The sequence below is a fragment of the Vicugna pacos genome, chromosome 25 (genome assembly GCF_048564905.1).
Source record: "Vicugna pacos chromosome 25, VicPac4, whole genome shotgun sequence".
Lineage (NCBI taxonomy): Eukaryota > Metazoa > Chordata > Mammalia > Artiodactyla > Camelidae > Vicugna > Vicugna pacos.
In genome coordinates, this window is record NC_133011.1 from 32474276 (window position 1) to 32497204 (window position 22929).

A 22929-nucleotide genomic window follows, 5' to 3' on the forward strand; every position below is an offset into this window, starting at 1 on the left:
GCCTTCTGGGTCCACAGAATCTCGCTGACAGGGTTGCCTCACCTCCTTCTGTGCTTTTGCTCACACTGGTCCCCTGCCCTCCCTGCCCCTCCCCAAGGGGCCGACCAAAGAGCACTGAGTCAACAGCCCCGTGTCGCCTCCACTGTGAGAGTTTTTGGATGTTTGTTCCCCCAACCTCCAGTTGGGCTCATTTCCAGTTTGTTTGTTTGTTTTTTTGGTCTTCACTATTTTCTAAACAGACGTCTCTAAATCTCTCACACCTCATTATGCTTATCTGCTTATAGGTCTGATCTTTCCCATGTGCACAGTGCACTCGCGTGACTTTACAGCACAGAGAGGTCAGCCGAGCTGTTGCAGGTAGTCCAGCTGGCCACGCCCCTCCCGGAGCATCTGCCCTGCCAGGGGTTCCAGAAGGAAATAGCAGCAGCTCCGTGACAGAGCCTGCGGCCACTCCCTGACAGCCCAGGCTCCTGCACGTGCCTGAGCCCCATCGCCACCAGGTGGGGGTTGAGGGATGGGGGTCCAGCCAGCATAGGGGAGTGAGGGGAGCTACTTCCTGCCCCTTCCTTAAATCCATTCTGCGGGACGCTCCAGGCCTCTCTTCCCTTGCCTCGATGACCCAAGGCTCACTTTGAAGACCGACGAGGGCCACCCGGCCCACATCAGATTCTGTGTGAGCAAGAAGACATCCACGTCTTTGTGCTAAGTGTGGAGACTCCAGGACTTACTTGTTCTGGAAGCAGAGCCTGGCTGATCCTAACTTATAAGAGTGTTAACTTTAAGCCTAACCCTGTGTAACCCTGTGTGGGGCCCCCCACTCCCCATCTCTGAGTTTCCGGGGCAGTCAAACATGGGACTTGGCCAAGAGAACATGTTTTTGGAATGCATGAACGAAGAAATGAATTGGTAAGTGCTCATTCACTGGGCTCAGAGAAGGAACTGGTCCAAGCTCTCGCAGTCAGGAAATGGGGGCGCTGGACTCAAACTCGGTAAAGGGTTACCTCCTAAACACACTGCCCGCCCTGGAAGCGCAGGCCAGCTTGGCAGTCGCTCCATGGCTTACGAACCGTGAAAGACTGAGGGCTCGTTGAGTGGGGACTGTCTGGGGGAAGGATGGGATACAGGGCTTGCCAAGCAGTTTGTCTGCCTTCAGTCCCTACAACAGAGATGCGATTTTGTCTCGACATCCTGCCCGCCTGGCCTTGGTTGTAGGGTCTGGCGGTGGCATGGACCATCATTTTCAGGAGTCACGTGGCAAACATCCAACTCTCGTCTATTCTAGCCTGAAGGAACCCAGGACGAGGACCTTAACCAGCCATCTTTTAGCCTGATTTCCACCAGAGCTGTGAATCAGCTCAGCTCCATGGAAACAAGGTTAGGCATTGTTAATGTGTCCTCTGACGACAGATAAAACGGAGGGTCAGGCAGAGGAAAGAACCCTCAAAAGCAAGCCCTGACCTCCCCGAGTCTGTGGCCAGAGGTGGCCCAGACGGGGACAAACACACATCCAGTAAGAAACTGCAGTCCCGGGGGAGAGGCTCCCAGGGGTTTTCAGTCTGTATTTCGTTTCACTTATAGATGTACTTGCACTGTTTGTGAAGAAGAGCCTGTTTGGAATAGTAAACTCCAACATTAATGAGCACGTATGAGTCACCAGCAACTGACCGGTGCCCTTTCTCAGGTGAGCAGCCGGAAGGATTCACATCTTAACCACTGAGGAAGCTTGCATGACAAACAGAGCCCAGTTCTTAACGTCTGACGGCGGGGAGGCGGCAGAGCTGGGATCTGCCCCGAGCCGGTGTCTGACTCCTAAGCCCCTACTCATTTCAGTGTGAGACACCAGCACATCTGGGTGTGCACCTGAGCTGGGAGAACCCAGGCGTTGTGTGCGGGGGGTGTTGCGGGGGGGGGGCAGGTTGGAGGTGACCTGGCGATGTTAACACATAAGGAAAACTCTGGGCTCCCCAGGGCAACTTGCCCCAGGCTCGCTCCGCATGCAGAGCCTGAGGCAGAGATTTAGGTGCCTGTGATTGATTTGCACCTGATGATTGAGGGAGGGTCTCAGGAGAGAGGGGACGAGAGAAACCAGACAGGGCAGGAGAGAGAGCTAAGCAAGGATGTGGGCTCTGCTGGAGCCTCCTTCAGCCTGACCCCACGGGGAGCTCTGGAGTGTGAACTGCACACAGGGCCGGTCCCAACACAAGGAAGGTGCCGGCGTCCATTAGTCACCGGCCGTGGGGGGAGGTGGAGGGGGGCAACGCACGCTCCTGGGCGCGGCAGCTCTTCTCTGCTTCTCCGGAGAGGAGGACAGCTGGGAACACTAGCAGCCAACTCTCACAGCAGGCGTGGGCTGGGCACGTCCTCCTGGTAAAGGGGGCCTGGGCAGGGCATCAACTGTGTCCATCGGACCCACCACGTTTGGCACAAGAGGATGCTCTCTTAGTGACGAAGGCAGCTTTGACTTTATCCGCTGAAGAGCACCTGCCCCAGGGTCCTTCGCTCTGGTTTCTCCTGCCCTGGCCTCTGAGGGGTTTTTCCTGCCTGAGCTGGGGCACAGAGGTTTCCCTTCATTTCTCCAAGATCCAGCCAAAGCAGGAATGTTAAAACAAAGTGGTATCAAAGGTTTGGGCTAGCCATGGCAAAGGAGCACGGAGCACAGGGGCTCCAGGTACACTGGACGCCGCCCGCTCGGGTTCCCACACCTGCTCCGGGAGGGATCGGACCACGTCTCACTCAGCGCAGCTCCTCATCGCCCTGGGAGAAGTAGGAGCCACCAGCAAGCCACTGCACATGGACTCTGAAGACCCCGGGCAGCTCACATGCTCTATCTGCTTCCTTATCACTGGAATGGACGGAGAACCGTGCCCCACTCCTGGGGTAAGTGAGTCCGAATCCAACACTAAGTTCTAGGCACTGTGCTTCTGGCTACGTAGTAACAGTAACTGAAATGTACCCATGAGCTGGGTGTGTTCTAAGTGCTTCCCACCCTGTGAGGTGAGTGCATTATCATTCCTGTTTCATAAATGCAGGAACGAAGACCCCGAGGCATTACAGGGAATCTCCAAAGGCACACCCAGCGAGTTTGGCTTCAAACCAATCTGTGTGACTCCTGAACCTTTCCCTCCCATCCCACACCGATTTGCACTAGCTCATTTCACCTTCTTAGCAAGCCAGAGGTACAGGCGGTATCATCTCTGTTTTCGGAATGAGGAAACTGAGGTCAAAAAGGGGTGAGTGACTTGGCCAAAGCTGTTTGCATACGATGGAGCTGGGGCCCGAGCCCAGGTCCACCTGTGCTTGCTCACTGCAGCACACCTGCGGATGCCTCGCCTTGTCTTCCTGCTCCTCTTCCTTCTCCTGCATCCCCATCAGTGGGGGCAGGACGACCACCCTCTGGGGACACTGTCAGGGAGGGGATGCCATGGGCGGGCGCAGGTGGGTGAGTAGCCCGCGTGGTCTGGCGGCTTCTCCGTGCCACTTACTTTGCTGTGGGCGCAGATGGCCGAGCCCAGGAGCTTCCAGGTGCCACCCCTCCGGTCCATGCGTAGCATCCGCAGGATCTGCAGGAAGCGCAGGCTGCGCAGGGACGTGGCCAGGACATTGCCCTGGTTTCCCACGGCAACCACGGGCACGGAGGCAATCAGCACGAAGATGTCTGGGAAAAAGGGCAGAGAGGTGGCAAGGGAGATGAGAAAGAAGGTCAGGCCAAGGCACTGGAGCTGCCACGGACACTGTTAGTGGCAGACGAACAAGTGCCATGCACTGCTGTGTTAAATCATGACATCAACCGTGCATGGTAAGTGTTCTCTTGTGACAGGTGAGGAAAAGGAGCTCTCGGCTTGAATGCCTCCCCAGGGCCATGTGGCTGAGTTGGGAATGGATGCAGGGAGCCTGCCGGGCTCCAGTGCTCACTCCAAATCCCAGGGAAGAGGTGCTCCAAGGCCCTGCAGGGCGGCACTTGGGGGTCCCTCTCTGGCGGAGGGGGAGTCAGGGCTGCCCAAGTGGTGGAGGTGAAGCCCGAAGCTCAGACAGCTTTACTGCGAGCTTCCCCTGATGACAGCACCTGAGACAGAGATGTGGCTGTGGGTGATTTAATCGGAGGTGATCCCAGGAAGCAGAATGAGGGGAGTGGGAGGCAGGGGAGGAGAAAAGGCCAGTGCAAGGGGCGTTATTAAGGCCGGCCTGCTGCTAGAGCCTCGGAGCTGCAGGCAGAGCACCTCCCACGATCAACCCTCTGAAGATGGGAGCTGTCTCCTGGCTCCTGTCCCCTGCTGGTTGATGGGGTTGTTAACACCCCCACACTTCTGAGCTGCGCTGCCTGGTGACCTCCCTCAGCTTCAGAGAAGGCCCTGGGGTAGACTGTGGAAAAACATAAGATGCTGTTGCCAGGAGATGACCTAGAAGCTTCTACCAGAGCTGTGACTGAAGCAGAGAGGCCAAGGGGGTGAGGCCCTTCTCAAAGGGCCAAGCTGGCTCCTGAAGTTAAATTGCTGAGGATAAAGAAAGGGTGCCCTGGTCTCTGCACCCCCCTCAACCCCAGATCAATTATCTCCCCACTGTATTGCACTGGGTGAGCAAGTAAAAAGGACCCTGTGATCAAGTACATTTAAAAAAAATTCAGTCAAATAGGTTTTGCTACTGCAGGAATTCTCAGAGTCTTTAACATGCTAATAGGCACTGTGGCTCTCATTTTAACAATGAAGATTCCCAAAAGATTTTGACCATAGAACTAGTTTTTTTGGTTTGTTTTTTGCTTCGTTTTTCTAAGAGCATCAGGGTTCCAAGGAAGGTATCCACTAGGCAAAGTCCTAGCTTCTAAAAACCCTCTGTGAGCCAGGCCTTGGGAACCTTCTAGAAGCATGTGTGGTTTGCTGCAGCCACAGTGCTCTCACACTTCCACACCTTTGCTTGTGCTGGCCACCCAGCTTGGATTAGGCCCCTTAGTCCACACCTGGTACGTCTGCCAATAAAAAGCTGGCATCCTTCCTACCACACCACAGTGACTCCCAGATGTGCTGAACCTCTGGGAAAAGCTAGCTCAGACATCCGGATCCCAATACATCGGCATCCTTGGCCAGGCTTCTCAGCCTATCTGTGTAAAGCTGTCCACTTCCGGTGTTTGCAGAAAACAGAACAAAACAAAACCGAGATGCATGGGTAAACGTGACTTAAGTCTATGACACTCCAACAGGACAGCGAGTTCCAGCCCAGATGGACCCGTCCACACCCAAAATGGCAGGGTCTGAGGCTGCCTCAATTACAGAGACCATGGTTTCTGTGGACATGGCAACCATCCTTTTGTTAAACACATAGAGAAAAGCACCATTTCCCACAAGGGCCACGTCAGGGGAGAAGTTGGAATGAGCAGAACAGGAAATGCAGCAACATCAGGACAGAGGCCAGCGAGGATGCTGGATGCTGAGGCCCTGCCTCGCGTCTGCAGGAAGGCCAGCAGGGGAGCGGGATCTGGAGCTCCGTTACAGCCCTAGGGTAGTGGAGACTGTTTCCCAGGGCACTCTCCTGTTCTGGAGGGGCGCAGGCTCCATGTGCTAGGACGTCCTCTTAGTCTCAGCCTCTGAACTTGGGCACCTCAGTCCCAAAGTCATCTCCCTACCCCTGCCAACACACACACACACACACACACACACGACTTCCGGTCAGCACTGGATGGATCCCCCAAAGAGGAAAAAGAAGTCCACCTAAGACTTAAAAGGAAGATAAAGGGAGAGGAAGGGAAGGAAAGTCGGGGGTTGAAACGGACTGAATGTTTCCGTCTTTCAAATTCATGTGTGGAACCTAACCCCCAGGGTAACGGTACTGGGGGCAGGGCCTCTGGGCGGTGATCAGGTCATAAGGGTGGAGCCCTCAGGAATAGGATTAGTGCCCTCTTGAAAGTGGCATGGAGCTCCCTCGCCCCTTCCTCTGTGTGAGGACACAGCCAGAAGACAGGGGCTCTGAACTAGGAAGTGGACTCTCACCAGAACGTGACCATGCTGGTACCCCAGTCTCGGACCCCCAGCCCCCAGAACTGTGAGAAATGAATTTCCATTGTTCGCAAGTTACCCTGTTGGTGGTACTTTGTTATAGAAGCTCTAATGGACTAAAACACAGGTAGACAGCAAAGGAGGGCAAAGGAAGAGAAAAAAAATATGAAAAAAAATCAGTAACTAAAAAGTCCTTCAAAACTGCATGCACACCCTGCTTGCAGTCAAAATTCTGAGCAATAAACAAAACCCTCAGATTTCCAATCTCAGCAGCAGATGCGGAGAGGCAAGAGAGGCTTCAGCTACAGGGAGGGTGGTACCTGTCCTCTGTGTGAGGCAGCCTGCAAACACAGCAGTGCAGCCCCAGCTGGCAAGGAGAGATGTGGGCACGTAGGACAAAGGAGAGGTCCAGCCCCTCCTCCCGGGCTGGCCGTCTCTGCCCACTGGGCTGTGTCACTTTTCAAAAAGGCAGTGAGGAATCCACAGCAGCTGAGAGGAGAGGGACTATGATGCTGAGAACGTGGGATAAGGGTGCAGATGAAGCCACTCAGCACATTGTTCCTGATGAAAGGAGACTCTGCTGGACTCAAGAGGAAGGACAGAATGGCTGAACCCAAGTATCAGAAGAAAGTCAGAAAAATTAAGATGAAATGAATACTGTTAGAGGTGGTGAGCACCCTGTGACCGGAGGTAAGCAAGCAGAGTCTGGGGGACCACTTGAAGGCTGCTGTGAAAAGAGCTGGAGCTTCAGACAGGAGGGCATGTGTAACCAAACGCTTCTGAGGGGCCCTTCCAGCCATGACATTTATGATCCTCTAACTTTAACCATCCCTAGGAGTTTGAAACGCCAAGACTCCTAACCATCACTACAGGCAGATTTTGTCCTGTCTTGGAATCATTTCAGTTGGATCTTCAGATGGGAAAGTAGGGGGGTCCATCTTGCACCAAAAGGGGTGTATGAAGGCTTCCACCTCCACTTTCTCTGCTATCAAAATGCCTATAACTGGATGGAGGGGGGTCTCCGTGACATCTTCTCAAAGTAACTTTTGAGTCAGGACACAACAATGTGGTGGCGAGGGAGGGGGGCCACAAGTGCTAGGTTCTTCCAGACCTGGGTGTTAGGATGGAATCTGCTGCAGATGACCTGTGTGACTGGAAAATGACTCAGCTCTGTGAGCCTCAGTTCCCATCTCTGTAAAATGGGCATAATGTGGTCCTACAGAGGTAATTCTCAACCAGCAACAGTGTCATGCCTCCCGCTCCCACCGCAGCCAGTCTGGAACTGTATGGGCAATTCTGGCTGTCACAATGACTGGGGTGCCACTAAGTCCAGGGAATGGGGATACTTAACATCCTGCAATGAGCTGGCTCCTTTGCAACCCAAATGCCAAGAGTGCCTCCTCCACCCCAATTAAGAATCACTGCCCTGTGGGGTCATTATGAGGAGGAGAAGTCACGGTCGGGGATGGAAGGGGGAATTCAGCACCTGGAAGACGGAAGGGAGGGTCAGAGGCTGGGCTGGCCCCCACCGTGCTGCATGCTTTCCCAGAAGAACAGTGTCTGCTTAAAATTGCCTCGAAGAAATAATGCACCAAAAGAAGGGGACGGGGCACCACTGGGCTTGGGGTCAGGGCTTACCCAACATGCACAAGGGCTTTCTGGCAAACTTCAGTCGTCCCCGCCAGCCTTTGTATCGGCAGCAACATCCGGCAGCCCAGATCCTCAAAGCAAACTCGGCTCCGAAGATGAAAATAGCAAATGTTTCCTGCGTTGAAGAACATATGGAGAAACACGGATTAACCGGGACCCAGTTGTCCAGAACGCGCGGTTTCTGTTTCGAAGTTCTTGAAGAGCTGGCTTGCTGTTGTCACTGTCCTGGTGGTGGAGGGGGCAGAGGGACAGGCTGCCACCTCCATTCCGTTCTGGACAGCTCCTGTCTCCACTCTGATGGGCTAACTGCCCCTAATGTTAAGCCCTGCAAGGTGATTACCTGTCCTTTGTTTTTTTCTCCCCTATGTTTTTATTCTAATGGATCGTTTAAAAAAATCTCTTTAATGTACTAGAAGCCCCTAAGAAGTGAAGTTGGGTTGAAAGGAGAGGCATCAAAAAAATCGTCCACCCGGTGTCTGGCCCCTGGTATTGCTAATTGTGGCCGATGGTTGCTGAGCACAGCTCCCAGGCCAGGCATCGCCGGAAGTGTTTTATAGTATTACTCTTATCTTCCATTTGGAGAAACCAAGGCCAGGCAAGGAGTGGCTGAACAAATTTCTCAAGGCTACAAAGTGGCAAAGAAAGCATCCCGGCCATGGGAACAGGTCCCAGGCCTGAGCCTGTCAGCACCATGCTATGTTGCCTCCGGGGCACCGGGTCTGCTCCCCCACCCGTGTCTCCCTCACTGATCAGACATGGACACATTCGCCCCCTCTGTTTGGTGACCACCCTGGGGAGATGCTGCTCCACTGCAATGCTTGAAACTTGGCTCCCAGGCTAGGTTTAACTGGATGGCTTCCCGGGAGTCACCTGCTCAGGTCTTGGCTCCAGACCCGCCCTCAGAAGGAACCTGCTGATTCCAGCACCACGGATGGGACGCTCGGTGGGAGGAGAAGGTTCTGCTATTTCGTGAACCTTTACTGAGGGTCTGGCACCCTTTCCCTGTGCAGGGGGCGGGGCCTCCTGTGAAGAGGTGGGCGGATCCTACTCCAGCGGGGGCGTGGTCAGTCAAAGGGCCAGTGACCAGTGCTGTCCAGGGCTGCAGAAGGAACCAGCCCTTCCCGGGAGCCTCCTCTTGGCGGGGCGCTGAGGCTGCACCCAGCCCATCAGCCTGTGCTCCTCACCTTACATTTTTACAGGTTTTCGGGGAGGATGTGATGAAACTAAGTCACGCGTGTTAGGTAACTTGCCCAAGAATGCTCACTGCACGCTCTCTCCACTGCACCACCGGATACAGGGTGGGGAGCAAAACCAGGCAGAGACCGAAGACGAGGGCCTGGAGTTTTCCAGTAGAAATGGGATTTGGTACTCGGCCTCGAAAGAAGAGAGCCTCGGGGTTTAGGGAGGAAAAGCAGAGGCAGAGGTTAGAGTGAAACATGCCTTTGTGTTACTGTCAGAGGGTTAGGAAGCCGTGTTTTATAATCTAACCAACGGGCAGTGGACTTGGCTTTGGCTTCCTCACGCTCCCTCATCCTAACCTGGAATAACAAACACTATTCCTCACTCCGCCCGTGCCCGGCAGACCCTAGAGGTCCCACCAGAGGCGTCTGCCCCAGAAGGTGCCCATCTCACCAGCAGCAGAAGCCAGTCTCCTGAAACAGTCTCGTACTCCCTGAAGGTGGTCAGGACGGCCAGAATCAAGCACCCCAGGACAATCAGGAACCTAGGAGGGAAGGAAGAAGACACTAAGGAGGTGTCTAGCCCTGGCTTGCTCCGAGGCCAGGCAGGGATGGTAACAGCCGGGCTGAAGCTGCAACATCCAGTGGACACTGCTGGGTGCTTTGTATGTTATCCCGGTTAACCGCGTAACGCACCTGCAAGGCAGGCAGGAACTGTTGCTCCAGTTAACGGAAACAGGGCTGACGGAAGTTAAGCAACGAGCAGAACTTTTGCTTTATTGGCTAGTTGGTGGAAACAGTGCAATTCGAAGTAGATCATCTGGTCCCAGCCCTAGAGGGCTGCAGACGCCTTGGAAAACAAAAGTTACCGCAAGCCTTGGAAATCAACAGGGATCTGAAAACATGAATGACATGTCCTGCATATATAGGACTATGATTTCCAAATGTATGAAAACATTCTTAGCATGAAGGCACATTCACCCAAAGACCGATAAATTCAGCAAAGGCCTCTATCACCACATCTGAGTGTCATTCTTTCTACAATCAATACTTACTGAAGGAAACAACCTCTTTCCATCGAGGGCCTTCAGAATTGTTTTTGAAATTACCAAGCGTGTTTCACGCTAGGAAGAGCAGAAGCCACCACGGTGCAGAATGCTGGTCTCGGAAAAGTCACTGAAAGGTCACCAGGTTCATGCCCCGGCCTCCGGCAGAAGCCATCTGCAAACAATCCTTTGAGATGATTATATTTATAAACTCCCTGGGGGTGGGGTGGAGGGAGAGTGTGCATGTGTGTGGGTCATTGTTTCAGCAAAGAGGTTCTCTCTCCCTCTGGGTGGAGGGTCTTTGGTTCAGTGGTCAGCACCAGGTTACCTGGGTGTCTTAAGAGGGAAATTACAGGACAGGATCCATGCAGGAGCTTGGTACCACATCCTCCAAGCTTTCTTGCTCTATGTAATCCGGCTCTGTGCCCTGCTAACCACCAATCCATGCTTTTTTGGCTTGTACCCACTTGTGCATTCATTCATTCATTCATTTTTTGTTTTGTTTTTTTAGGGTGTAATTAGTTTTATAAATTTATCTTCTAATGGAAGTACTGGGGATTGAATCCAGGACCTCGCGCATGCTAAGGAAACGCTCTACCACTGAGATGTACCCTCCCCACCCCATTCATTCATTCATTCATCCACTATTTATGTGGCAGGCACTGGGGAACACAGAGCTGGAATTCAGTGATGAATAAGCTGGATCTGTCCTGAGCTCACATGTCACAGTCCAGACAAACAGAAAGCGATCCCATGGTGGGATGGTAAGGACCGTGATGGAAGGAGGTTTGGAAATGTGTGCTCCTGGCCTTGGCTTGGACCTGCGTTCTGGCTTAGACCCTTGGTGATCCTGATCACAGTATCCAATCCACAACCCTGCTAACCTGCCGACTGGAATCTCTGTTTCCAACGCTGCTTAGGACCCTGAACGAGATTTTCAGTTCCCTCCTGTGTTTGGCTGTTTTACTTGAAATTCAAGACTGCGGACCCGTGTCTAGAATCCGCCTACTCTGCATCCCAGATCTTCTCAGGTGACGATGGTGATGGTCGCATCAACACCCACCACCGCCCTCCAGTGAGCACTTACCACCCACCACTTCACGTCTATCAGCTCATTTATCCTCGCAACCACCCCCCACGGTAGACATGATCACTTCCACTGTGGTGAGATGAAGAAATTCATCAGAAGGAATCATTACCATTAGGATAACTGTGTCGTCAGTAAAGAGACCAGAGTTTGGACATGCACTGGAAAGGAGGCTCTGGTACGTGATCTTGAGTGGACTCTGGGAACCCTGATGGTCACATCCACAGATTGGGGAAAACAAATCTGCCTAGAGATCACAGCTATCATGAAGACAGGAGACGACAGATGGGGAGAGAGCCTTTGGTCCAGTGTTTAGGATCATGCAAACGACACCTTGGTGCTCACCCAGATGCACACTCATCACTGGCTGGACAGACCCTGTGCTCTTGGAAGATTCTGCAGATCCACAGTCTAGGTCTCTCAAGACTCGATTTTATTCACTCACAGGCTCTGGAGATAAGACCTAGATTGGAATTCTCTTCCTCCTTTTATGTCTTTAGTTGGCATTGAACATGGGGCTGGAGCTTGGGGGTCGCACTATGTGTGAGGAGAAGGGATAGCTTGATGTCCCACAGTTGAACTACTTCAGGGGGAACAAGAATCCATAGCCAGACCCTAAGACTCTACCCACACTCCTGTGCTTGGAATGAATGTAGATCTTGGGAAGAACCTACGAGGTGTGTCGATCGATGGTGTCCATGCCACAAGGTGACCCCAACGAGCCATGCCCTTGTGTAATCCCCTTCCTCGAGTGCAGGCCAAACCTTCGACTTGGTTCTAACAATGGACTGTGGCAGAGGGGATGGGGCGTCACTCCTTTGATCAGGTTTCATTACGCAGCAAAGGTAATGGGATGCATTTGTCTGTGCTTAGGTTCCTTTAGATAAGACCGCATCTTAGCAGACTGGAGCAAGAATCTCCTGTTGGCCTTGACATGAGCTGCCGCTTTGTGAAGGGTCTGTAAGGGCCACAAGGCAAGAAACTGTGGTGGCTTCTAGAACCTGAAAGCAGCCCTGTGTGAAACTTAAGAACCAGCATCAAAGCGAGACCTCAGTCCTACAACCGTAAGGACTAAAGATCAGGTGAGCTTGGAGGAGAACTTCCAAGCTCCAGAAAGTAACGCAGCCCGCCCATGCCTGGACTGCTGCTTTGTGAGACCCCATAGAGAGGGCCCAGTTAAGTCACGCCCAGACTCCTAACACACGGAGACTGTGTGACGATTAACATGTGTCGTTATAAGCCGCTAAGTTAGTGGCAATGTGTTACGGAGCAACAGAAAGTGAGCAGTGCAGGATGGGAACCCATGCCAAGTGCACCTTGCCTCCTGTTCATCAGATGATGTCTGGGCTGCGCTTGTGTGTTTGGTCCATGGGACGCCACTCCCTGAGAATGAACTATCCTGTTCCTCTGTATCCCAGGGACTATCTCAAAGCCTGGCATTTAGTAAGAAACTGTGTTTCGAGAATGGATGAAAACAAGTTCAGAGACAAGCAATTGCCCTGTGGCCGGAATGAAAGGCAAGTGACATAGGATGAACCTGGAGAGACTGGCTGGTGTGGAATATGAAGCGTTTTGTAAGCCCAGAAAGAGTTTGGACTTTATTTTGCAGAAAATCTTTATCTCCGTCTCCAAATTTATGCCTACTGCATATATAGCCGTGTCCACATCCGTCCCTGTATCATCATGTCTATTTCCAGGTCCAAATCTGCATCATCCATATCTACAGCTTTATCACCGTCTATATCCATATCCTCGTCATCTGTATCTATAAAGACCGCTCTCTGACAGGACAGCAGTCAGGAAGCTGTTGTCACGGGCTGATGACAGAGGATGAGGGCTGAACTGCAGAGATGACAAGGGTCCCCTGAGAGAATCCTCCCGGAGGTCTCAGCAGGGCTTGCAAATAATGGGGTGTGGAGGTCGAGCAAGAGGAGCATCTGGAGGGTCGTCAGGGGATGGGTGACAGGGTGGACAATGTACTGTTCACAGATGTCAGTGGATGCAGGGGAGCCAGCAGGACTGCAAAGATAAACCACGTTTGTGGACCTGTTGTTTGAGGTCCAAGGGGAACTATTCAGCAGGCTGAGCGAAATTCAAGCCTGGAGTTAGGGGAGAGACTGGGGCTGCAGACCCAAGTCCCTTTCAGCTCTATGTGTGTTTTTAGAGACAGGAGAGGGGGCTAACACAGCCTTAAGCTGTCACCAAAACGCAGTATCAGCCTGGTTCCCATCTGGAGGGGGCGTGCAGAACCAGATTTCAGCCAGCAGGGGGCAGCAAACACCTGGCGGAACCGGGCATTTCCTGGCACCTCAGGGAATTCAAAGCACTGGCAACCCGGGGAATTTACTTTCTGAGATTTGGAAACCATCGTTAACTTGTACAGCGAAAAGCATCAAGGAGGCCCTCCCTCACCTGATAAGGGGAAATGCTCTTTGGTCTCTTGCCCATTTCAGTTTACTCTTAAGACGCGAACTTGAATTTCAGACATAAGGACAAATTGCGCATCATTTTCTCTTCTACTCCTGAGAGCAACTGTGCCAGGCAGGGGCACTGTCACCGTTATATTTGTGCCCCCACATTACAGATGAGCCTCCGGGCTCGGGCAACAGGGTCACAGAAGGAGGAAGGGGGCAGCGCTGCTGGGACCAGACCCTGTGCTGAGAGCAGCCCCAGGGACCTGAGTGAGATTCTGCAGGGAACAGGGCCAGGTCTGAGCCAGCGGGGAGGAGGAGCGCTAATGGCTCACAGCTCACCTGTGAGAGGACGGTCCCTTCTCCTCTCCTCTGGACTCCCAGGTTTGGGGGAGAAAAGCTCAGTTCCATCTCTAGGTAGGTCCTCGAGACCCCGGCTGAATCCCGCTCCTGGTAGGCAGCGTTTGGAGCACCTGTAGCTAGCCAGTGGTCCTAGACCAAGGGGGCAAGGCAGCCCCTGACTCCACTGGACTCTCCTCCTTACACGCCTCAACTGCCTGCCAAGGAGTCACGCCCCCTGGCCAGGTGCAGGCAGGACTGAACCCTCCAACAGGCAGGCAGGTGTGCTGACGTCACAGCCAGCCCACGGGTCCTGATCAGCCACTGCCACCCCTGATCCTTGATCCCAAGCAGAAGATACACGACCCTTCAGACTAGTTCTGGACCCTGCTGATCCCGCACCGAAATGCCCTTGGCGGTAAAGCACCCACTGGGTGTCAGGAATTTTCTTATTCCCACAAGCCAGCCCCAGGGCCTCTAAGGATCTCAGTGCCCAGCCCAAGGAACTGTGAAGCAGCAGCGCACACCTGAGGTCTGCTTTCGCTCTGCGGTTTACTCGTCTTTGGCACCCGGAGAAGTTTTCCCCTCTCCCCAGGCCTCCCTGTCTGCATCTGCGAAATGAGGGTGTTGAGTTAGGGCATCGAAAAGGCCCGTCAGGGAAGCTATCGTGGGTCAGGCCTCCAGCCCATAGCCCTGCTGGGATGGCCGGGAGGAGCTTTAGAAGCATAGACCTGAGTTCAGACCTCAGCTCTGTTTCTTGTCACCTAGAAGTCTGTTTCCTCACCTGTAAATGGAAATGACAACAGTTCCTAATGCAGGGCTGTTGTGAGAAGGACCTGAGGCTGAGACCCCGAGCTCCGCACAGCACGGGGGCCCTTACGTGCTAGTTCCTGCAGGGGTGAATTTTAGCTTGGATACGTCAGGCCTATGACTGGTGGAACTTTCTGCCATTTCTTCAGACCTGGGATTCTTACCTAGAATGGAGAAATCAACTAGAAGTTGGAAGCCCTGGCAAGAAGGTGTTGAGTCCCACCAAGCACAGCACCGTCCACACCAAGTCTGAATCACCATTTGGCTTACTTCTGCAGGGCTCCCTTTTGTCAGTATTCTAAGACCCGTCCAGCCCTCCAAAAGAAGGCCATGTTTATCTGGGGGAGGCGGGACGGGTGGAGCCCTCTGCCCAGGGACAGGGTTATCAGCCTTCTCCAGACCGAGCAGTTCTGTCCACGCCTCCGACCCCCTCCACGCCAATAATGTCATTGGCTGAAATATGTAACATGCCCTCTCCAGGACCCCCGTTTCCATTTGACACTTACAGATAAAGGCGATGCTCTCTAAGCACCCGCCACATTCCTCTCTCCCTGTAGGTTAGAGATAGGAGCCATGAGCTCTGTTCTTCCGGCTCCAGCAGGACACCTGGGCCATGCTGAGTGGCAGACACAGTGGGAATCTGAGCCAAGCCAGTGGAGAGAAACAGTCCATCTCTGAATGTTCCCTTTTATTTCCCTCCAGAATAGGCCATATCTCTGACACATTCTGAGATGTTAAAGTCAATCTGGCCCCCTCCCCCATTCAATGGCATTCAATTCATCATCTGCATGTGCTCCCCGCTGTCAGACACTGCGCTAGGGGGCTGGGGTATCTGCAAAGCCCTGCAAAGGTGGTGATGCTACAAAGTCATGTGCGGTTACATTTTAAGCTTCTCCTTGGTGTCAGCACCTGCCATGCTCCCCTCATAACCTGTACCAGAAAGGAGAAGAGTGAAGGTTTTGGAATCCAGTGTGGCAAGCAGACCTTAAGATGATCCCCAGGAGCATTGCTTCCTGGTAGTCACACATGTGGCTAATTCCCTCTGCTGGAAGGTAGTTGGGACCAATGGATTCTTCCTTCCTTTCTCTCTTTCTTTCTTTGTTTCTCTCTCTCTTTCTGTTTTTTATTGAAGTATAGTCAGTTTACAATGTAGTATCAATTTCTGGTGTACAGTGTAATGTTTCAGTCATACATAAACATGCATATATTCCTTTTCATATTTTTTCTTTATAGATTAATATAAGACATTGAATATAGTTCCCTGTGTTATACAGTAGAAACCTGTTGTTTATCTATTTTATTTGTAACAGGGGGGAAAGGGGTGGGAAGGGATAAATTAGGAGTTCGAGATTTGCAGATACTGACTACTGTATGGTTAGTTTCTAACCAACAGAATACAGTAAATGTGGGCTGTCACGTCCGGGGTTAGACTGTAAAGGTCTGTGACTGCCATCTTGCTAGTAGACTCTTGCTGGCTTTGATGAAGCGAGTTGTTCATGCTGCCATATTGCAGAGCCCATGTGGGATGGAACTCAATGTGGCCTTCAGCCAATAGCCAGCAAGGAATCAAGAGCCTCAGTCCAGGAGCCCTCAAGGAACTAAATTCTTCCAATAACTACACAAGGGAGCCTGGAAGAGAATCCTTCCCCAGTGAAGCCTTCAGATGAGACCCCAGCCCAGGCGGGCACCTTAATTGTAGGCTTTGTGAGAAACCCTGAGCACAAGAACCAGGTAAGACATGGCTGGATCCCCGATCCACAGAACCTGAGATGATAACCGTGGGCTATGTGAAGCTGCAAAGTTTTGTGGTAGCTTGTTATGCAGTAATAGATAACCAGTACTAGTTAACCAGAATCTGAATCTTGGCTCACTATCTAAAAACCAGATGACCTGGGGCAGGTTCATTTTTCTGAGCCTCACTTTCTCATCTATAATAAAGGACTGATAGATCAAGGGATTTTTCCTTATCTTATTCTTTATCCCAGTCTTTGTAGCTCAGAGATGGCACAGGGCAGCAAAAATCCTTATAACCTAAAACCACTTTTCTAATGAGATCTCCATGCAAACATCCTTCAAGATTTAACAGCAGCCTAGATCCTGGGCATCGTGGCCTTGCACACCAGTCTCTGCCTTCCCATCAGGTGCAGCAACAAATAGTACAATGTGAACCATTTGCAGAGTGAACAGGCAAAGTTTACAAAGGATGCAGGATTTCATGAAGTTGATGCATTGATGATGGAGAGCTGTTCTGAACACAGCAAAGCCATTGACAAGTGATGATGTTACTGGAACAATTAAAGACAAGTCAATTGATACTTCAAAGGGTGAAAAATACCATACAATCCTTCCCCCAAATTGCTGAGAAAATAAAGTGTAAATTCATACTGTATTATCATCTAATTTTGGCAAAGAAAATATAACCCCAAATGAACACTCAACTGACTCTTTGTTCACTCTAAAAATTGGAGCCTAGCTGCAATTATAACCTAAATTTTGTGAATGATGGAACACAATAAACACATTTTTGTATTTTAATTATATTTTTTGTGATTAAGTACTAATGAGATCTTTCCTTAACTGCTTATTATAAAGTTTGGTCCCCATTTTCAGCACATTCCCTTTAAGTAGATATTCACTGACTCCTATTAACTGTGGAATCAGGGACCCTCTAAACCTATCCTCATGGGAGGGTCACATGGATTAACAGAGAACCATGTGTGTAAACTGCCTAGAATCCTGGCAAATTGCAGGTGTTCATCAGATGATGGTTTCTTACCACTTTCCTCCTCATCTTACACTCATAGAGTAAAAAAACTGACTTCAATAGTATATAGAGAAAAAAATCATTTTGTCTTAAAAAATTTCCATGTTCTTGAAATGAGGCGAGATAATCATATTCACAAATAATCACACAGAAATCTCCATCTTTATCTATAGCCTGTCCATACTGATCTTTAGATCCACAGGTGTGTAATGGCCGTGCAAGTTTTGATCACCTAAACCAGGGGTGAGCAAACTGCGGCCCTTGGGCCACATCCAGCCAGCTTCCTGTTTTGTACACATACTTCCTTATACCACAGCCCCGCTCCTTTGTGTGTTTATTGTCTGCGGCTGCTTGTGTGATGCATCAGCAGAACTGAGCATTTGCATCAGAGACCACCTGGCCCACATGCCTAAAATATTTACTGTTCGGCTCTTTAAGAAAAAGTTTCTCAACTTCTGATTTAAACTAAGAGTCAAGGGCAACTGAATGCAGGTGACATGCCTAATGCTGTGCAGAAAAAAAGCATTAAAACGAAAATAAGGGACTTAATCTCACCTTCGTTGAGATGGAGATCAGACTATTTAACAGGATGACAGGAATAAAATAGAGTCCTATCCAGGTTTGTGGGAGAAAAGAAATACAAATTTAGGGAAAAGAATACAAATGATGATAAAAATTCAGGGCCTGACGCTTGTAAGCGTTGTTAGTTTCATGGTGAATCTGCCTCTGGAAAGATCTGCTGAAGTTTCGTGGTTGTGACCAGCATGTCTTCCTGAGTGTCCTGCCTGCTCATTAATGGTTTTTAAACAAATCAGCAGCCCCACGTGAACTCACTCTTGCTGCCCCAGGAACATGACTGTGGATGGCACCAAGTGTGTCAGACTGCGAGGGAGGCGTCTCCACGACCTGACCAAGTGCATGGGGACCTCCTGTCGGGAAACAGCCTGGGCCCTGGCGATGGACACACGAGGGTCTCAAGTCCAGCCTCACCCCTGGGCTCTGGTTCCACCTCCAGAGAATGGAATGACGTGTCTACCTCCCAAAAGGGGGCAATGAGATAACAGATATAAAACGCTTACAGGAAGGCAGCAGGCAGTTGGTACTTTCCTCCCAGTTTGCTGACACACAGACCCATTTACAAAACATTTATAATTGGGAGCATAAATCTGGGAATCGGATATGGAATGAGTTTAAATTTTGACTATACTATTTAATGCTGTGAGTCTTGGAGTAAGTAACTCAACCTCTCTGATCCGCCAATGCCGCTCATTCATTATGGGAATAATTACAGATGTACCTTGGAGATATTGCAAATTCGTTTCCAGAGCACCACAATCCAGCAGGTCACACGAACTTTTTAGTTTCCCAAAGCACATACATGTTTTCAGTCTACTGTAGTCTAGTAAGTGGGCAATAGCATTGTGTCTAAGTACACAGTGTACACAACCTAACAATCGTCTGAGCCTCCTGTGAGTCAACAGTAGCGATGTCAAAGATCACTGATCACGGATACTGCAGCAAATATAATAATCGAAAAAGTTTGAAATACTTCCAGAATTACCAAAATGTGATGCAGAGACATGAAGTGAGCAAATGTTGTTGAAAAAAACAGACTTGCTCAAGGCAGGGCTGCCACAAACCTTCAGTGTGTAAAAACCACAGTCTCTGTGAAGTGTAATAAATTGAAACACAATAAAACGAGGTATGCCTGCATTCTGCCTCACAGAGTTGTTGTGAGGACTAAATGTGCCTCAGTTTCTCCATCTGTAAAATGGGGGTAATAAAATTCTTAGGCTAGTGCTTGGTAAATGTTCGCAATTATTATTATGATGATGATGGCTTATTTTTTATTATTCCATAAAATCCAGTGCCTGGGAAATTTGTAATTTCTCAATAACTGGAAGCAAGTGTCACTATTACAATACATTTGGAATTCATCACACCTGTATCATCTTTGGGTCATTCTACCAAGAAACACTGTATTTCATCCTCTCTTAGACACAATTAATTGTAAGACCGATTTTAATCATATAAACTACTAAGGAAGGGAAACTTCTGATTAAATCATGGCAGCCACTGACTGTATTTCACATCCTCATCTAAGAAGTTAAAAAGGGGGAAATATGCATTTAGAATTGATGGAACAGAGGTAGGTAAAGGTGCCCAAAGCCAAGTCCTCTAGGACAAACCTTTTGTCGGGACGAGGGGCTCTGATAGGATTCCAGGTATGTCTGAGGGGCTGGAGGCAGGTTCCATGTCCCTGGCACCAGCAGGCACACACATTAAAGTGTGGGCCCACGGTTTATTCAGTCTAAGACCTTCAATTTTGATAGGACCTGTTATAGCCTTTGAGTCCCCACACACTTCTCATCTTTTATTTCATAGGAAGTAAAGCTCTGCCTTTTCAAGGAGTGAAGCCTCCCGGGGCTCACCTAAGCTAGCAGAGTGGGGATCGTCAGGGACCCAGTACGTGTTCCTCGGTGCTACAGGCTTTCCATCCTTCCCAGATTTGAGCCATCCATATATGTAAAGACCTGGGTGTGAATCTGGAGTCTCCTTGTGAGCTGTATGGCTTCCAGCAAGACACCCCATCTTTCCAAGCCCTGGCTCTTTTACTGGAAGATTTTGAACGGCAGATGCAAAGGGCTACTCGCAGAGCTGTGATGAGTTCTGTGAGATAAAGTTTGTCAGATGCCCACCCAGGCTCTCCAACCAGGGTGCAGAGAGGCCTCCCACTCCCAGACCCTCCTCTTCACGTTTTTATGACCGAGGCAAAGTCATTTAATTTCTCTTAGGTGCGTTGGTAATACCAGTGTCCACCTTGCAGGACTACAGCAGAGAGTCCACGGGGTCCGTGGCAATGTTGCCGGGATGCAGGGATCAGGCACAGCATCTGCTTCCAGGGAAGCAGGAGCATGAACCACCCAGAGCAGTCGTATTTATAGATGCTGCACGGTGGAGGGTCAGCTGTCTCTCATCCCGAGGGGCGGCAGGGTCCGGCAGAGGCTTCCAGCTGCTCTCCCCTAGGCTCACATGGAGCAATCCTGTGGCTCTTGAGGGTGGAAGGTGAGAAGGAAGGGGAATGGCAAACAGGCTGTGTGGTTCCCCTCCATCCCTCCCACCTTCCAGAAGGAGAAGGTGCACTTTAAAAGGCTCACAGTGGATGCCAGCATTTTCTCTCCAGTCCCACCTCGTGTCTCTCCCCTTTGGGCATAAGGATCTCCTGAGACGACTTGGTTGGGGCTTGAAGCCCAGAGGCTGGAGTCTAAACACGTGCACTCAGGCATCCCTTTCCTTCCACTCCCAGTCACCGCTGTGCCCTTGGTCTTCCAGCCTCTATGGCTGCCTTGCCTTTTCTTCTGCATTTCTCACTGCAGGTCCAAAGGGCTCCCACTTCCCATTGGTTCTTCGTCACTGTTCATGCCTACAGTCAAATACCTTCTTCCTCTTGTGCATTTCCAGTCTTTGTGGTTTAAAAGACAATTCACAGAAGACTTTCTAAAGCAAACACTGGCAACCAAAATAAAAGAATCCCCCTGTTTAAATCTAAGCCGAATAAATCAATTATTTTCATCTTCACCTGTCCCTTTTACAGCCCAGGACACAGGCATATACAACTTTTAATATTTGCTTTGTCTCAACAGTATATTCTACATTTTTATCTTATTAAAGCATAAATATTCTTTCACTTAGCTATAAAATATTCAAAACAATCCTGTTTAATGGAAGAGCAGCACTCTGTGACGTCAGTGCACTGAAATATATATAACCATTCTCTTACTGCTAGACATTCAGATTTAGGTTGCTACCCATTCTCCATTGTTGTAAGTGATAATGATGCTAAATGTCTTTGTATATAAAGTTTTTCCTTCCTTAGGACCAATTCCTTGGGATAAATCTCTAGGATACCTGGGCATTGAGTATCAGAATGGATTCTCGACACCTTCTGCCAGACTACTTTTCTGAAGGGTCACACAACTTTATACCATCTCCAGGAACACACGAGCACCCACTGTCACCCACTGTCACCAGCCCTGGCTCTTTATTACAGTTTGCTAATTGACTTGCTGGTTTAATAAGTATAAAAAAGGCATCTTGGATTTTTCATTTTAAAAGGGAAAAAAGCCTTGTACCAAAGGATTCGAGTACTTCATGTAGGACCCCCAGCTGAGAGACAGAGGTTCTAGGAGAAAAACGAGCTAGTCTCCCCAGCAGCTCTGAAGTTACCCCAAGGAGGCAGGCCCTTCCCCACCCACGCGGTGGCCGAGCCAGCCTTTCAACTGCCTTCGGACTGAAGACAGTGGGAAAAATGCCAGTGTGCAACTGGTATATCACTTACTTTTCTTACCATGCCCTGGAGAGTTTTCTCATTCAGAGACAAAAATGGGTCCTTTCAGACCCAAACCAAAAGGTGTAAACATCTCGTATTTTCTTATTCCATTAGCACTTTCCTACAAACGGCTCCCATGTTTCTTTTGAGAGCCAAACACAGAGACACAAAGTAAGATCTGGGTTCCATGCTGTTGTCCCCCCAGCATGACACCAGCCCTGATTATTCTAGATTTTTTCCCTCTCCTTTTGAAAAACCTCATTGGAATAGAAACATTTCGTGGCTTCAGGTTTCCAAAATGAGAGGGATTTAAAAAAAAAAAAAAAGAGCATGCCCCACGCCAGCATTAGCATGGCAGAGGCCCAGCTGTTTGCCCAGCTGCACTTAGAGAAACAGCACCCATCGTGACTGATTGTCTGAGCCATTTCCTTCCCTCCCTGGGCTCTGTGTTCATCTTTAAATGCTCCTGGATTTTACAGTCACTCACTCAGTCCTGCATTCAGTGCACGATGACTGAACAAGTACTCTGTACTGAGTCCCATGTCAAGGTACAGAGGTGACCCATGAACCAGGTCTGCCCTCTTTGGGTATCATAAGAATCAGGTCTGTCTACTTAGAGCATCATAAGAAAACCAATGATTCCAGCAGAGCATGCCCGACATTAAAGTGGACCCAGCACATGCTACTCTGTGGGGACAGAGGGTGTCAAGAGCACCTGGGACTTTAAGACCCCCTTCCTCTCACTTATTTCTAAGGTCAGTCACTAAAGGGAAAAATACAAGATCATTCACGAGCCACAGGCATTAAGAGATACTCCAAGCTTGGGTTCACCTGGCTCTGTTGGTCCCGATTCCTAGAGCCAGCATCAAACTTTGTACACTGCGGTATGATATTTACCTGGGTGGAGGGGGGCGGTTGGGCGCTGAGAAAGTGAGGCACAAGCTGCACGTGTTTTAATAAGTAGGAGAAGAGGGATGAGGAGGAAAAAGAATACCAAGGATAAGAAATCTCATTTTGAGAACTTTACCACCTGGGCCATCTTGGAGCCTCAGTCTCCTCATCTGCAAAATGGGTCCAACCAGCTGACCTCTTAGAGCAATTGTAAGAGGTGGGTTGGGAGAAGCAATGAGGACATGGCACACACAATCCGGGCAAATTGCTGGCCTTTGTTTATTCCATATTTCATCCTCCTAAGACACCTTCTGGATCTAGAACAGATTTGTGACTCTCATTTGCACCAGGGTCTAGGAGGTGCACCAGGGAGTGTTCTGGGCTTCAGGCCAGTGAAGAGGAGGCAGACAAGAAAGAGTATGACTTAGAACAGCCCCTT

At 50.2% G+C, this 22929-nt stretch overlaps 1 protein-coding gene across 1 annotated transcript in view; it reads right to left on the reverse strand.

Moving 5' to 3' along the window:
• The window catches only part of KCNQ3 (potassium voltage-gated channel subfamily Q member 3), a 240102-nt gene that overhangs the window by 36270 nt on the left and 180903 nt on the right, over positions 1-22929 (reverse strand). The window contains exons 2-4 of the mRNA XM_072949396.1: positions 9267-9357; positions 7623-7749; positions 3483-3655 (exon numbers count right to left, since the gene is read on the reverse strand). Of these exons, the coding sequence (XP_072805497.1) occupies positions 3483-3655; positions 7623-7749; positions 9267-9357 (391 nt within the window). The remainder of the gene's footprint in view (positions 1-3482; positions 3656-7622; positions 7750-9266; positions 9358-22929) is intronic.